The sequence below is a fragment of the Eretmochelys imbricata genome, chromosome 6 (genome assembly GCF_965152235.1).
Source record: "Eretmochelys imbricata isolate rEreImb1 chromosome 6, rEreImb1.hap1, whole genome shotgun sequence".
Classification (NCBI taxonomy): Eukaryota; Metazoa; Chordata; order Testudines; family Cheloniidae; genus Eretmochelys; species Eretmochelys imbricata.
Genome location: NC_135577.1, coordinates 93,134,975 through 93,149,147, shown reverse-complemented (window position 1 = coordinate 93,149,147; position 14,173 = coordinate 93,134,975). Strand labels below are relative to the sequence as shown.

The 14,173-nt window shown below is 44.1% G+C and overlaps 1 protein-coding gene across 4 annotated transcripts in view; it reads right to left on the bottom strand.

Annotated features, from left to right (window-relative positions):
* The window catches only part of NRXN3 (neurexin 3), a 1,334,999-nt gene extending 1,324,017 nt beyond the window's left edge, over positions 1-10,982 (bottom strand). For all 4 annotated transcript variants that reach the window (XM_077820368.1, XM_077820370.1, XM_077820366.1 and 1 more), the window contains exon 1: positions 10,274-10,982. In XM_077820368.1, the coding sequence (XP_077676494.1) occupies positions 10,274-10,982 (709 nt within the window). The remainder of the gene's footprint in view (positions 1-10,273) is intronic.
* Positions 10,983-14,173: the final 3,191 nt, after the last annotated feature.

Sequence of the window (14,173 nt, the reverse complement as noted above, 5' to 3'; positions counted from 1 at the left end):
TGTCCTGCTTAGCTTGTGAGATCCAAGGCTGCAGCTGCAAGGTGGCAATATATCAAACCCATGGCTTGTGTTAAATTTATTAATCAAGTTTTTGTTTTTAAAATTTTGACCTGTACAGTTAATCAGTCAGGTTCCCGACCTAGATCAAAAGACCCACAGGACCCATCTGATCCACTCCTTTCATCCAGCCCCTATTTCCTAAACACAGAAATTACACTGCAGCCCTCACAGGAGGCACGGCCTCTTTTTCAGAGAGGGGAAAGGTCAAAAGAGAAAGAAAGCTGTGAGCCTTCTAGGCTCTTTCTTTCACCTGGGTCACAGACAAGTGATTTTATCTCCTCAATTTCTCTCTTTTTCTTTTCACAAGCCTTGTAACTCTTTTTTTAAAACAATTTATTAAGCAAATAGTCATACATACGCTTTCCATTTTTTTAGATTCCCCAGGGAATAGACACCATACATTTTCAAAAACATCCAGAAAGAAGCTTATTGAATGTTGCTGTAAATACCACTGAGCTATGAAATTCACAGAGTGCTGACACCAGCCTCTCTCTATATTTGCTATCTCTGCCATGGACTCCGAGCAAGCCATAACCTTCGACCTGGGGTCCCAAAAAAACTAAGGTTCCTTTCAAAATATTGATGAAAAAGGCACCAAGAGGAACCTTGGACACAACAGCAAAGCTGAGAAGGTGAGAGGGGTGGGAGAGAGGCAGGTGTAGGTCTGTGGAGACAGTACAGAGGTCTGTAAAATTTACACAGTATCATTTTTCTCAAGTACAGAGGCAACAAACTCAGAAGAAATAAAAATCCACCCAAGAGACTAGAGAAGCTTCTGAATAAATGCAGCAGCCAAGGAAGCTCAGGGGCCTGCCAACAGCACTAGATATTGAAGCCAGCTTTTAACCCACAGTTCAAATTTCTACATCCACAGATGAACCACTTCCGCCATTCTTTAAACAGGACTCTGTCAAGTGCCTAGGGCCAAACCCTATTCACTTAAATGATTTCAGTGAGCTACTCCCATGAGTAAAGAGCAGAGGATCAGGCTCTCAGATTGTAAGATCCTTGAGGGCAAGGTACTTCTTTGCTCTTTGCACAGCAGGAAACACAGTATGGACAAGTAACAATAAATATTATATATTAATAAGTAGTTAAAGGCACAAAATTCAAAGATTAGAAGCAAGAGGGGAAGGGAGAATTGCACGGGAACTATCAGGAACAGAACCATTACAAGTAAATTTTTACTTTCCCTTGCAGTGTTTTAGGAATGTAAGACATCAAACAGCCTTGAGCGACTGCATGTGAAACTAACTAGAAGGGTTTAATCTCCATAGTCTTGCATCTTGTATAGTCATTCACACTAGGACAAAGGGATTTCAGACTCTTTCTGATCCAGTAACATTTTTACACCCACTTTGCTTTCTCTGACAGCAAGGTGCAGTGCAACAATGAGTCAGGTCTGCAGATTGAAGGTGACCAAGCTAAAATATCAGTTCCAACCTAAGTGAAAGGCAGAAAGTAAAAAAACCAGCATCAACAAGGAATGGGAAACTGGGCATTAATATGGAATTGAAAGCATTTTAATCATCTCAGGTGTTAGTTACAAAGGAGCTTTTTTGGGGAAAAGTGGGGGAGAGGGTTAAATCATGAAAAAGTCCCCCTTACAGAGCTGCTGGTTACCTGTGAGAAACTTCAAAAGACTGTATGTGGACTAAGGGGAGGGTATGAAGAACTGAGCTCATATGTGATAAGTTAACAAGATACATTCCTTTATAACTGCAAGCGCAGCCTGGGATCTGAGAGCCAAACTGTGTTCCTTCTTTCTCAGGCATCATCACTCTCTATCTTGGGTTAAGCACCTCACAACTTCTTATGAGGTATTTATAGATGCGGCGCTGAGACACAGAGAAATGCATGCTACAGAATTAACTCAGATGATCCAACTTTGCATTACTTCCCTTGTGTTAGTCTATCAGTAACTTGCCCAAGTCACACAGCAAGTCTGTGACAGAGCAGGAAACCATAAGAATGGCAATTCTGGGTCAGACCCATGGTCCATCTAGCCCAGTATCCTGGCTTCCAACAGTGGCCAGTGCCTGATGCTTCGGAGGGAATGAACATAACAGGGCAATTATCGAGTTATCCTTCCTGTCATCCAGTCCTAGATTCTGTAAATCAGAGATTTAGGGACACCTGGAGCATGGGGTTGCAACACTGACCATCTTGGCTAATAGCCATTGATGGACCTATCCTCCAGGAACTTATCTAATTCTGTCTTGAACCCAGTTATACTTTTGGCCTTCACAACAAGTTCCACAGGTTGACTGTGCATTGTGTAAAGAAGTTCTTCCTTTTGTTTGTTTTCCAGCCTATTAATTCCATTGGGTGACCCCTGGTTTCTGTGTTACGTGAAGCGGTAAATAATACTTCCTTACTCATCTTCTCCATACCATTCATGAATTTATAGACCTCTGTCATATCGCCCCTCAGTCATCTCTTTTCTAAGCCAAACAGTCCCAGTCTTTTTAACTTATCCGCATACAGAAGCTGTTCCATACCCTTATTTATTTTTGTTGCCCTTCTCTGTTACTTTTCCAGTTTAGTTATATCTTTTCTATTTTTTGAGAAGGGGTGACCCAAAACTGTAAGAAGTATTCAAGGGGTGGGCATACCATAGTTTTATAATGGTTTCTGTTTTATTATCTATCCCTTACCTAATGGGTCCTATCATTGTTAGCTTTTTTGACCTTAAGCAGATGTTTTCAGAGAAATATTCACGATCCATTTCTTGAGTGGGTACAGTTAATTTAGACCCCATCATTTTGTATGAGAAGCTGGGATGATGTTTTCCAAGGTGCATTACTTTGCATTTATCAACACTGGATTTCATCTGTTATTTAGTTGCCCAAAAAGATAGGAAACAGTTTAGTTATATTCTTTTTGTAACACTTCACAGTCCACTTTGGAGTTAACTACCTTGAGTAATTTTGTATCTGCATATTTTGCCACCTCACCATTCATCCCCTTTTCCAGATCATTTATGAATATGTTGAACAGGCCCCAGTATAGCAGAGGACCTTCCCTCTTATCCCATGACCACTTTGCTTAAGAGTCTTTGGTGTGGGACCTTGTCAAAGGCTTTCTGAAAATCCAAGTCCAAGTACACTATTCCCACTGGATCACCTTTGCACGTATGCTTGCTGACACCCTCAGAAAACTCTTATAGATTGGTGAGACATGATTTCTTTTTACAAAAACCTTGTTGACTCTTCCCCAACGTATCATGTTTATCTATGTGTCTGATAATTTTGTTCTTTACTATAGTTTCAACTAATTTGCCTGGTACTGAAGTTAGGCTTACCAGCCTGTAATCAGCAGGATCCCCTCTAGAGCTTTTTTTTGTTTTTTTTCTTTTTTTAAATCGGTCTTACATTAGCTATCCACCAGTCATCTGGCTGATTTAAGCAATAGGTTACATACCACAATTAGCAATTCCAAATTTGAGATACTTGAGAATTCTTGGGTGAAATACCATCTGGTCCTGGTGACTTATTACTATTTATCAATTTGTTCCAAAACCTCCGCTTTGATACCTTAATCTGGGACAGTTCCTCAGATTCGTCATCTAAAAAGACTGGCTCAGGTGTGGGAATCTCCCTCACATCCTCTGCTGTGAAGCCCGATGCAGAGAATTCATTTAGCTCTGCAACAGCCTGGCCTTCTTTGAGCACCTTGAACATCAAGTGCCCCACTGATTGTTTAGCAGGCTTCCTGCTTCTGATGTACTTTAAAAAATAAAATTACGGTTCATTGTGCGTCATTTTCTAGTTGTTCTTCCAATTCTTTTTCGGCCTGCCTAATTACATTTTTATACTGGACTTGCCAGATCTTTCAATTCCCAGGCTTACCTCCGATGAATGGCCCATCCTTTCCTGCCAGAAATAAAAGATATTACAAGACAAAATCTGCCCTAATTTACATTTAAGCCACATCACTGTCTCCTCAGGGCTATGGGCTTGACCAGATATAAGTGACAGCACAGTCTGACCTACAGTCTACATACTGGTGATGATGCACAAGAAGGAAAGAACTCACCTTGACTCTCAGATTCCAGGATAAGTTGTCAGAGCTGGCAATTAGAAAACATTTTTTCTTGTAAACTGTGGATATTGGGAGAACCAAAATACATATAACACCCCTCTCCAGGTCATTTTTTACAGAGTCCCATTTTAGAGCAAAATAACACTTTAAACAAAAATAGTTCTGCTTCTAATACTATGTGGCACCCATCTCCCACCTACTGTTCCTTTCTCTTACATCCATCCTTCTTCCTCAGTCTCAGACCCTCCCATCCCACCAGCCTCCCTCTTGGCACCTGTTCCCATCCACAAAAGTGCCTCCTGTTGGAGGGTGGTTTTAGAGTGAGAGCAAATAGGCCTGCAATAAAGGATTGTGGGAGAATTAGCTCCAAGGCTAACATTGCTGACATCAAACAGCAACAAAACTCTGACAACTCACTTGGTTTCCACATGTGAAAGGAGAAGTTTTGTTATCCACCAAGGCCAAAGGTGTGGCCAGTGCAGAAGGGCTGACAAAGAACAGAATTAACAGATCAGCCCAGGATAGGTGGCCATTCTACTGTATCACCATATGCATTAGCACCCTCTCCCTGGCTAGGGAGCCATCAGGGCTGAGAGACAATTTTCTCTCCATCAGTTCACTGGATATAGCAATCCTCCTCTTCCCCATGAACCTTTGGCTTTACCATTCCACCCATCACAGTGTGTGCAGAGTTCTAGCATTTCCTAGGATATCCTGGGAAGGTCCCACTCCTTACTCCTGACAAGTCTTTAAAAACAGCATCCCCGGCAATACAGTCTGGACACTTGGAGCCTGGGGTAAGGACGAAGACAAGAGCTACTCTATCTGCTGCAGAGCTCGGGGCTTTATTCACTGCTGCTCCATTTTTCATTATAGGCTCCATACACGACTCCCAAGCAAGCTGCCCAGCACAAGGTGGTACTAGGCAGTGACTTTAGGGGAATACTCTAAAAACAAAAACCCCAACCTCCTCCCTGAAATCCACGAAGTGGCTCTCCTACCCTGCCTGCATTTTAGTAGGAAAGGAGATTTCCTGGCTGCCCATCCTCCTCCTATCAGTTCTGGGGGCTGAACGTAGCCCTCAGGCCCCATGTTGAGTGCCCAGTGTAAGGGAGTTGGGGCCCCTTTCCATTTTTAAGGAGACAGGATACTATTTCATAACAAATCAGAGATGGAATTTAGGGACATGTTAGATCCAAACTGAACCTCCGTGGCTCCAGCTCATCTCTAATATTTACTATTAGCAATAATAAACAGTGTGTATGCTGCACTTTGGAGCATCACAGCAGTTTACAAACATTCAATTAATAGATCTTAACAGATCTTATTTCTCTGATGCCCATCTGGCACCGTATAAAAATAACATGATTAGAAAATTATTATTTTAAAATGTGCCGAAGGAATTGAATCCAAGAGAAGCTTGAGAGAGAATGAAAGCGGGAAGTGAGCAGCAGAAAGAAGAAAGTATCAGAAACCAAAACAAAGGCAGTGTTCATCCCGAGCCTCCTAACCTCCAGCCCAAAGGGCACAGGTTGCACACCGACTATAAGTAGCTCCATACAAAGGCACATAGCACTCCTCTCCCCACATTTATTCTACAGCCCTCAGTTACCATCTGTTTTATGCTTAGTGTTGCACTAGAGGGTGTAGATCTGGGCTGCTCAAAGTGTAGCCCAGAGCTGCCTGCCCTCTCCCCATAACTGCAGGGCAAGGGCCACGCAGAGACCAGGCAGTTGTTTATGGCTGGTGAATTCACACAACAAGCAATTTATATTCATCTATCAAGGAAGATGCAAGTAGGTGCAAATATTATGGTCGTGTTCGTTTGTTTTTGATTACAAAATATATGTAAATGTATATGCAAATTAAGTGCAGCCACCAGGTTTCTGGCAAAATGCCAACCCAGCCCTCAGTGTCACAAACTTTGGGGCAGCTAGAGGGGCCCATGTGTCTGCAGGAGAGTTCCAGGCAGTTCTCAATAGATCTACCCAGAATAGGAAGGTTGTGCTGCTCTAAAAGGGCAGGTGGAAGATAAACCCCATGGTACCTTGTCTCTTTAAATGAAACAAAGAGGCTATAGAGAAAGCTGTTCCCTCTGCAGTTAAAAGACTGATAATTACAGAGCGACAGGCTCCTCTGTCATTCAGCAGGCAGCATCCCCAGGAAATCTTGCTCTGTAATCAAGGGCAGAGGCGCAATCAGGCCCCTATTCAGGTTTCGTTTCGAAACAGCCCCTCCTGGCAGCACAAGAGCTTTGGTGTGTTGCTTTGTGAAGCTGCTGAAGGCATCCACTTCAGGGCTCTGCAACCATTAAGGGAGTCAATACAGTTTTTAAGCATGCCTTTGGTTCACCTTCACCCACAGGGCCCAAAGAGGCCCCGGAACATAGGTACGGTCTACACTGTATCTAGGATCTGTATCTGACCTCCTTCTTACATGCTTGATGCTGAACTGATGCTAATGCATATCAGCAAGTCTGTCCTCAACAGAGGAGCTTGGCAAAAGGAGAGGATTTGTACCAGCGAATGCAAGAGAATGTGATCATGAGTGTGCAAGAGCACCAATATGAGTGTGCAAGTGTGGCTATTCAGGCAGACACACCAATATTTTGGTTGTTTTTTGTTTAGAAAACAAAAGGAAATGTCTATGGAGAAGTAATTTCTGTGCTATTCGAATAGTACAAGAGCTTCAGCCTATTGGCACCAGGCTAATCCCAGCAAGAATTAAGGGGCAAATTGGAGGAGCGGTGGGGAGACAGGTTACTCTGATTTCAGCTTCAGGATTCATGCCACCACTGCCCAGCAAGTTACATATTAAATTGCTATTCAAAACATTCACACAGGGTTGCCAGGTTCAATGAACCAGTTGTATTGAAAAGCGTTATTTTATTTCGAATGCTCAAATTTTCTGAAGTGCGCACACATTTGTACACCCAGGCACAGAAACCGCACATGCCAGTGACCAGTAGGGTACACCACTGGTCATTTGCACTTGCAGTTGCCACAATGTGTGCCATGCTGGTAATTGCGCAAACACATTCAGCACCAAATGCCCACATAGCTTTCTGAACATCGAGGCCTGTGTTTTCATAGGATTTATAGTTCCATCATGTCACAGAATGTTACACTCTCTGCTGAGGTTCACTACAACGGGAACTGCACTTTGCACTGAAACGATTTGTGATACTGTAAATGGAGCTTCATTCCATCACAGTTCACTAGCAGCAGGTTCCACTGACTTTTTTGTTTGTTTGTTTTTATTTATTTCTCTGGCCATATGATAAATGAGTTTGTTGTGGTTTTACCATCTGCAGACACAGGTATCAATCAATAGCCGCGTAATGGCCTGAAACCTGTCAAGAGAACTCGTTATTAAAAAGGTACATATTGCATTTAGCTATTAAAACAGAAGTTATTGACTGGATCCTATCAACTCCCAATGAATGAGCTAACTGCATCGGCGACCAAGTGAAAACACAGGCATGCAAATTAAAGGGCTGACAAATTGTGTAAGCGGGTTAAGGATCCACAGCTGCTGGTGTCCAGTCAAAAGGGAGTGTGTCTCCTTTAAAAATAGAGAGAGATCAAGAATAAATTATTCATGTTAAATAACACTTGTGCAAATATCCCAGGGCAGGATAAGGAAATAAACTAATGAGAAAACATTAGCTCCAGCAACAAACAGTTCACTTTCTTGGGGAGGGAAGCAACAATGAACTAACAAATTAAAAAAAAAAGGTAGGTGGGTCAACAGTGGATCAAGCAGATAGGAAGTTTGGGCCCAGTCCTGCAGTCCTTATCCCATTGATGTCAATGGAAGTTTTACTAGATTCAGGGTATAAAAGGAACTTTTTGTAATAGGAAAAGATTTTCCAAGTCAAAGGAAAATCTTTGTACATTTCACTAGTTTCCCTGTTCCGTTTTCTCGGCACTTCTTTGTTTGCTTATTTCACCCTACCAGAGCTTTGCTTCTTCCTTGTCCTCTTTCCCAGAACCTACGGTGATGCCACAATGCTGACTGGGTGACACTGAATGACAATGGGCTTAGAGGTCACGCTTGCAGGATTACGGCTTTGCTGCAGGATCAAGTGGAGGGAGAAGGCAGGCAGGGAAGGAGAAAACAAGACTGTTTATAAAAATAATTAAAACAAATGAAATGCACGTGACATAATAGCAAACAGGGGAAATGAGACCAGCTAAGGAAATTGTTAAGGATATTTCTGAGGTTAGAGCTGAGGTGAAAGTTCCCTGAACAGTGCATCATACCTGAGGGAACAGACCATGGTAAACTATGGGCTAAAATACATAAAAAAGCACCCTAAGGCAAAGGCAAAATTTCTTCCCCCCACCCTCCATCATTAAGTAGGACATTGGGAGAAAAATGATACATCACTACAGGAAACAAACGGCAGTGTGACGTGTGATTTCACAAACAACAATAGCACTGTCTGCACTCCACACATCCCTTGCCCCATTAGAGATGTATTTCCCATACCTCACCTTCCACAAGGAAATATGGAAATTGCATCACTCAAGCCTTGTTCAGAGCTGTCAGCACTGCCCCATAGGTGGGCAGAAGCCCTGCTTGCTTACCGCATTTTTCAAGACATGCTCAACAGACTGTTGATATCTGAAGTAGTTCCCTGTGGAGCCTAGATCCATTAGCTTAGGAAGTAGGAAGAGGCTTATTTCTCTAGGTTTCAGAGGCCAAATGCAACTGTGGATCCGGCAATCCTATCCCACAAAACTTCCATTTACTTCAGCAGGATTTTGGGGTCTACAAAGGATGCCAGGAGCAGGCCCATATTTTCATCACTAATTCTACACGACTGCTTAATCACACTGAGTGACCCCAGCAACCTCAGAACTTCTAAGGCCCAAGCTTAGCAAATCATTCTCTCTCATTAATAGGCCGATCCTGAGTGGTGCCAGGCACTCAACAGAAAAGTCGGGAAGTTGGGATATTTAGCACCTCTCAGGATCACATGCTTGGTCTGATGTATGTCCCCCATTACACTTCTACACTCCCTCCCACAGGGTGATCTGGACCCCAAGATCTAGGTGAAACTTCTTGTGGGGATTGGTCCTGCTTTGCTGGGGACTGGTCCTGCTTTGAGCAGGGGGTTGGACTAGATGACCTCCTTAGGTCCCTTCGAACCCTGATATTTAATGATTCTATAGGTCGGTGAAAGGAAGGCAGGGTGTTTTTTGAACTCTAAAATCTATGGAAATTTCTGGCCAGTTTACAACCAAGACATCCCAAGTCTCCTCTTGGGATAAAACTAGTTCACAAAGATATTGCAGCAAGATTTTGGATTTCTCACTATCAACCTAAGCAGCTTTATCCAAGTCTCTTGCCTGTATGGACACTTAAAACAGTGGGGCCCACTAGTGAGAACCAATTACCACAGCATTTAAGAGAAGACCCAGAAACAAGTCCTGGTATTTATCCTGTGGTAAGTTTTAGTTGTTTGTCACTACAGTTTTATTTTGAAAAAAAAAAATTAAAAATCCAGTAGTTACACTCAATCTTTATTTGTATTGCTTCGGCAACACAGTCCGAACTTTCACATGGGCCCCAAAACGATCTGAGCAGGGGTTCTGGGAGCAACCAAAATGACAATCTCAGCCATTACTGTGTGAGAAACACAGGCAGAGCAGGGCCTTCTCCACACTACTATCAAGCTACCCCAAGGATGGCCTTATTTTTGCTAAGTCTTGTCTGTCAAGTATGGATTCCACAAAGCCCATAACCAGGGTGGTTCACGGTTGCTCCCCATTTTACCTGCCCCGCCTTGGTTTATGGGAGTGGGAGGGGGAATTCAAACAAACATTTGGGGTTCGATCAATCTTTCCTACAAACCCTTAGTGCTCATGAACTCATTGCCTTACCTTCTCCAGCCCCATTAACAAGTTAGCGGTAAGGATTCTCCCCACACTCCCAATGCTGTGCCACATCTGCAAAATTCCCTCTCTGCCATCATATGTAACCGCCCCCCCTTGCTATTTGCTATGGGTGAGGAGGTGCTTGTGATTTGGAAGGGGATTCATCTCCTTTGAGATCCACTAATAGAGGTACCAGGCCTTTTGCAGCCATGCTAAATGAAAACTTAGCCTGTTGGATTTTGCAAAGAGCTGAAGGGAGGGAAAGAAGGCAGGTGATCTCTTACCTTCCGAGCAAAGTTTGCCAACATACCCAGTGGCAGAGCAGTCACAATGCGGCTCACCATCCAGAAGGAAACAAGTGCCGCCATTCTCACAAGGGTTCTCTACACACAGCCCCTCCATGTCCAGATGAACCCCCTGGTTGCCCAGCAGCTGTGGTTCCGAGTTGCCATATTTCAGGTCCAGGATAAATCCCTGAAATGGAGGCTCACTTAGGATGCCATCGAGGGTCAAGGCAGCAGGGCGGATGTCTGACGGAACGCCACCAACAAAGAGGTCACTGACGATGTTCATGTTCTGGCGCTGTGGACGCACTTCACCAGGCTTGGCTTCACCATCCAGCACCAGCACCGTCCGGAGCTGGTTGCGGCTGACCATGAGGAAGTGCCAATTGCTGTCATTGACCTGCTTTTCTGTGACAACCGTGGTCTCGGCACAGTCCACGCTGAACCGGAGCTGGATGCGCCCATCAACCAGGGACAAGCAGAGGAAGTCGCAGACACCGCCATCATCAAAGTAGAGGAGCAGCCCTGCCGAGACGTTGGTCTTGAACTGAAAGCTCAGGTCGCTCCTGGTGCTGGCATCCCAGCGGAGGTAGCGGGCCCACTGGTTGGGGAGGCCCATGAACTCCAGGCCCAGGCAGAGGCCCAGTAAGGAGCCCAGCAGTAAGCTCACCTTCAGGGTGAAGCAGACAGAGTGGAGAGTGAAGCCCATTGTTGCAAAAAGCTGCTCTTCCCTAGGAGAAATATAAAAGCCACAGCACTGGTGAGAAGGACCCCAGGAAAAATCACTGATAAATTCCACAGGAGGAGAAGAAAAGCACACGTGATCGGCTAGGAGAATTCACCTCTCCAAGAAAAGATCTCAGCTATCCACTAAGATCTGGAGGCCTTTATCCCAGAAGGAGAGGGTGTGTGGTGAGAATTCTCCAGGTGATCCACTTTCTTGAAGGGCAAAAAACCCAAGGTGGTCTCGTTTTGGTGGAAAACACAAAAGTGACAGTGGTTGTGAGAGAGAGTGCAGAGGTAAAGGCCAACTCTCAAATTCCAGATTCCTAGAAGCGATGACAACTGTGGCAGTGAGGTGGTGGTGAACTCAGAAAGGATATAATCATTGGGAGAGCAAAACCAAAGTCAGTCTTCAGGGTGCATTGATGGTGATCCAGCCCATAACTCCTCACTTGGCACTGAAAGAGCTTGCAGAACCTGTAAGGACAAAGCGGGGCGGGGGGACAGAGAGAGAGAGAGAGGGGTCAGTCCCACAGCCCACCAGAAGTCAAGTGTAGTTGGTAACCTGAGATTTGTATGCATTTCCTGGAGCAATATTTCCTTATTTAGCTGGCAGGATTTCATGTATGTTTGTACCTGCAGTTATCCCCTCATCTCCCAAGGTAGTAGGGCTATTTACACCATCAGACGTCTCAGGGCCTGAGTGAGAAATGCAGATGCTCAAGTCATGATCAGGCCCTATCACAGCAGATAAATAATCCTAAGAAGTTCTGATGAACAATGAAAAACCTGCCAATCACCTTGAGAAATACTGCCTCCAAGAAGTTTAAAGCCATCCCTAGGTAACAGTATACCTAAGGCATGTCAGGGAAACCCCCATCCAGGCCACTCACTAATGCTGTTTCCAGGAATACCACAAAATTCCCCTTCAACAGCATGCAACTTCTAAGCAAGTTTGGCTCCTCTACATGTTCTAACACACTGACAGAGGGCAGTTTATTTAATCTTCACTGACCAGCAGACCCTAACAACTTTCCAAAGAGCCAAATTCTTCCCTCCCATCAAATCAAGGAGATCAAAGGTTCTGAGAGTCAGATTCCGCTCTCAGTTACACCGGTGTAAAATTGGAGCAACTCCAATCACCCAGTGGAGTTGTTCTAGATTTACAACAGTGTAACTAAGAGCAGAATCTGGCCCCACAAATAAAATGTAATATATAGGAATGTTGCCCAGGTGTAAAGAGGGCAGAATTAGGCATGAATCATGAGTCTGGTACACACAGAAACATATCACACTACTGTGCTCATCCACAATCCCTTGATAATTCTAAATTGAGCAGACTGCAACTCAGAGGGTTTTTACTGAGCCTCTGACATGCTCCCCTGCTCTTGCGGGGTGCACTGCTGGACCTACACTGGGATTTTTTAGGAGGGGAGGGGCTAGGATGGAAGTGGTAGCCCAAAACAGAATTTGTATCTGCACACTCTGTTCCCAAAGCAGGTCAAATTGATTAACTCCACTGAGGAGGGATGGGTCTGCCCCATCAAGTTTACAGGCTGTAATAGCTTTACAGTCTCCCTAGTAATTTAACAAAAAATACTTATTGCAAAGATTAGAATTCCTTAGAACAGAAAGGTTTCAGAGTAACAGCCGTGTTAGTCTGTATTCGCAAAAAGAAAAGGAGTACTTGTGGCACCTTAGAGACTAACCAATTTATTTCAGCATGAGCTTTCGTGAGCTACAGCTCACTTCATCAGATGCATACCGTGGAACTTCCATGGTATGCATCTGATGAAGTGAGCTGTAGCTCACGAAAGCTCATGCTCAAATAAATTGGTTAGTCTCTTCCACGGTATGCATCTGATGAAGTGAGCTGTAGCTCACGAAAGCTCATGCTCAAATAAATTGGTTAGTCTCTAAGGTGCCACAAGTACTCCTTTTCTTTTTAGAACAGAAAGGTCCAGCACAAGCCAAGGGAAGGCATTTTGCACAGATCTTCTGTTCCTCGGCCTCCTATCATGACTCATGACAGACAGAACAGCAGTGAGGAGGCTGGACAGAACAGACATCCAGTTATCGGTTTTCCATTCAGCATTAGAACTTGCTACATATGTCCTGCACATTACTAGTGCAGAGACTCAAACCGGGACCCTTAAAACTAGGCCCAGCAGCTATACTAGTAACCTTTGCTTCTGGCTGACATGGTAGAAACTGCACTATGCTGGTCTGTCTAGGCACTTATATGCCCCATCACTGTTGCACCCAAGCACTCCCAAATATTTAAAAATAGAAATAATAATGGTCTCAACCTTCAAGGTTCTACAAAGAGCTTGCTACTCACTAAGAGCCAAATTCACTCCTAGGATGAAGTGGGAGCAACTCCGATTGCCTTTAGCAAGAAGGAGCTCATAGAATATCAGGGTTGGAAGGGACCTCAGGAGGTCATCTAGTCCAACACCCTGCTCCATCCATTCCATCCATTTATACCAGTGTTGAATTAAAATCTTACTGTGGGAAGGTGGGTGACTGTGTCTGGGATAGGAGGATTATTTCAGATTAAAGGGAATTTGAAACTTGTGTGCGTTCTGTGATTGAAAATACTGGCTAAAACAAAGGCTACTGTAAGAGCAGAGACTTGTTCATAGACATGGGCTGGGCATAAGCCTCTAGGGAAAGACTATCATGTCAAGTTCAGCAAAAGTACAAAGCTAGACTGGATGGCTCAGGGGACTGGCATGAGGCCTTTCCAAAGCTGTCAATCTGGCACCTTTAACCAGCACTAAAAACAGGTCACTTGAAACACAAAACGAATCAATTACAAGAGAACCTGTAAGCAATAGAGAAACATGAGTTTTCAATGCCCCATGTAAGTCAGTCCCATTCCCTGCAGCTGCCTGACTGGAGCTCGTTAGCTTAACTGCTATAAACGCAAATACAATCAAGTCAAAACCAGAGGGAAGATAATTCCTTTTAATTGTTAACAGCTTGGCTCAGGCTGAGGGAGGAGAGAAAGCAGGAGGCATTAAGAGAGGTGTAAAGAAAAAAGGACCCAAATGTCCAACTCGTTTCTCCTCCCAATAACCCAGACATTGGTTCAGCCATTTATTCTTGGGCCTTGTGAAGCAACTGCAGGCAGAGATACCTCGCTTGCATCTGTTTACCTTTCTAGTCCGTGCT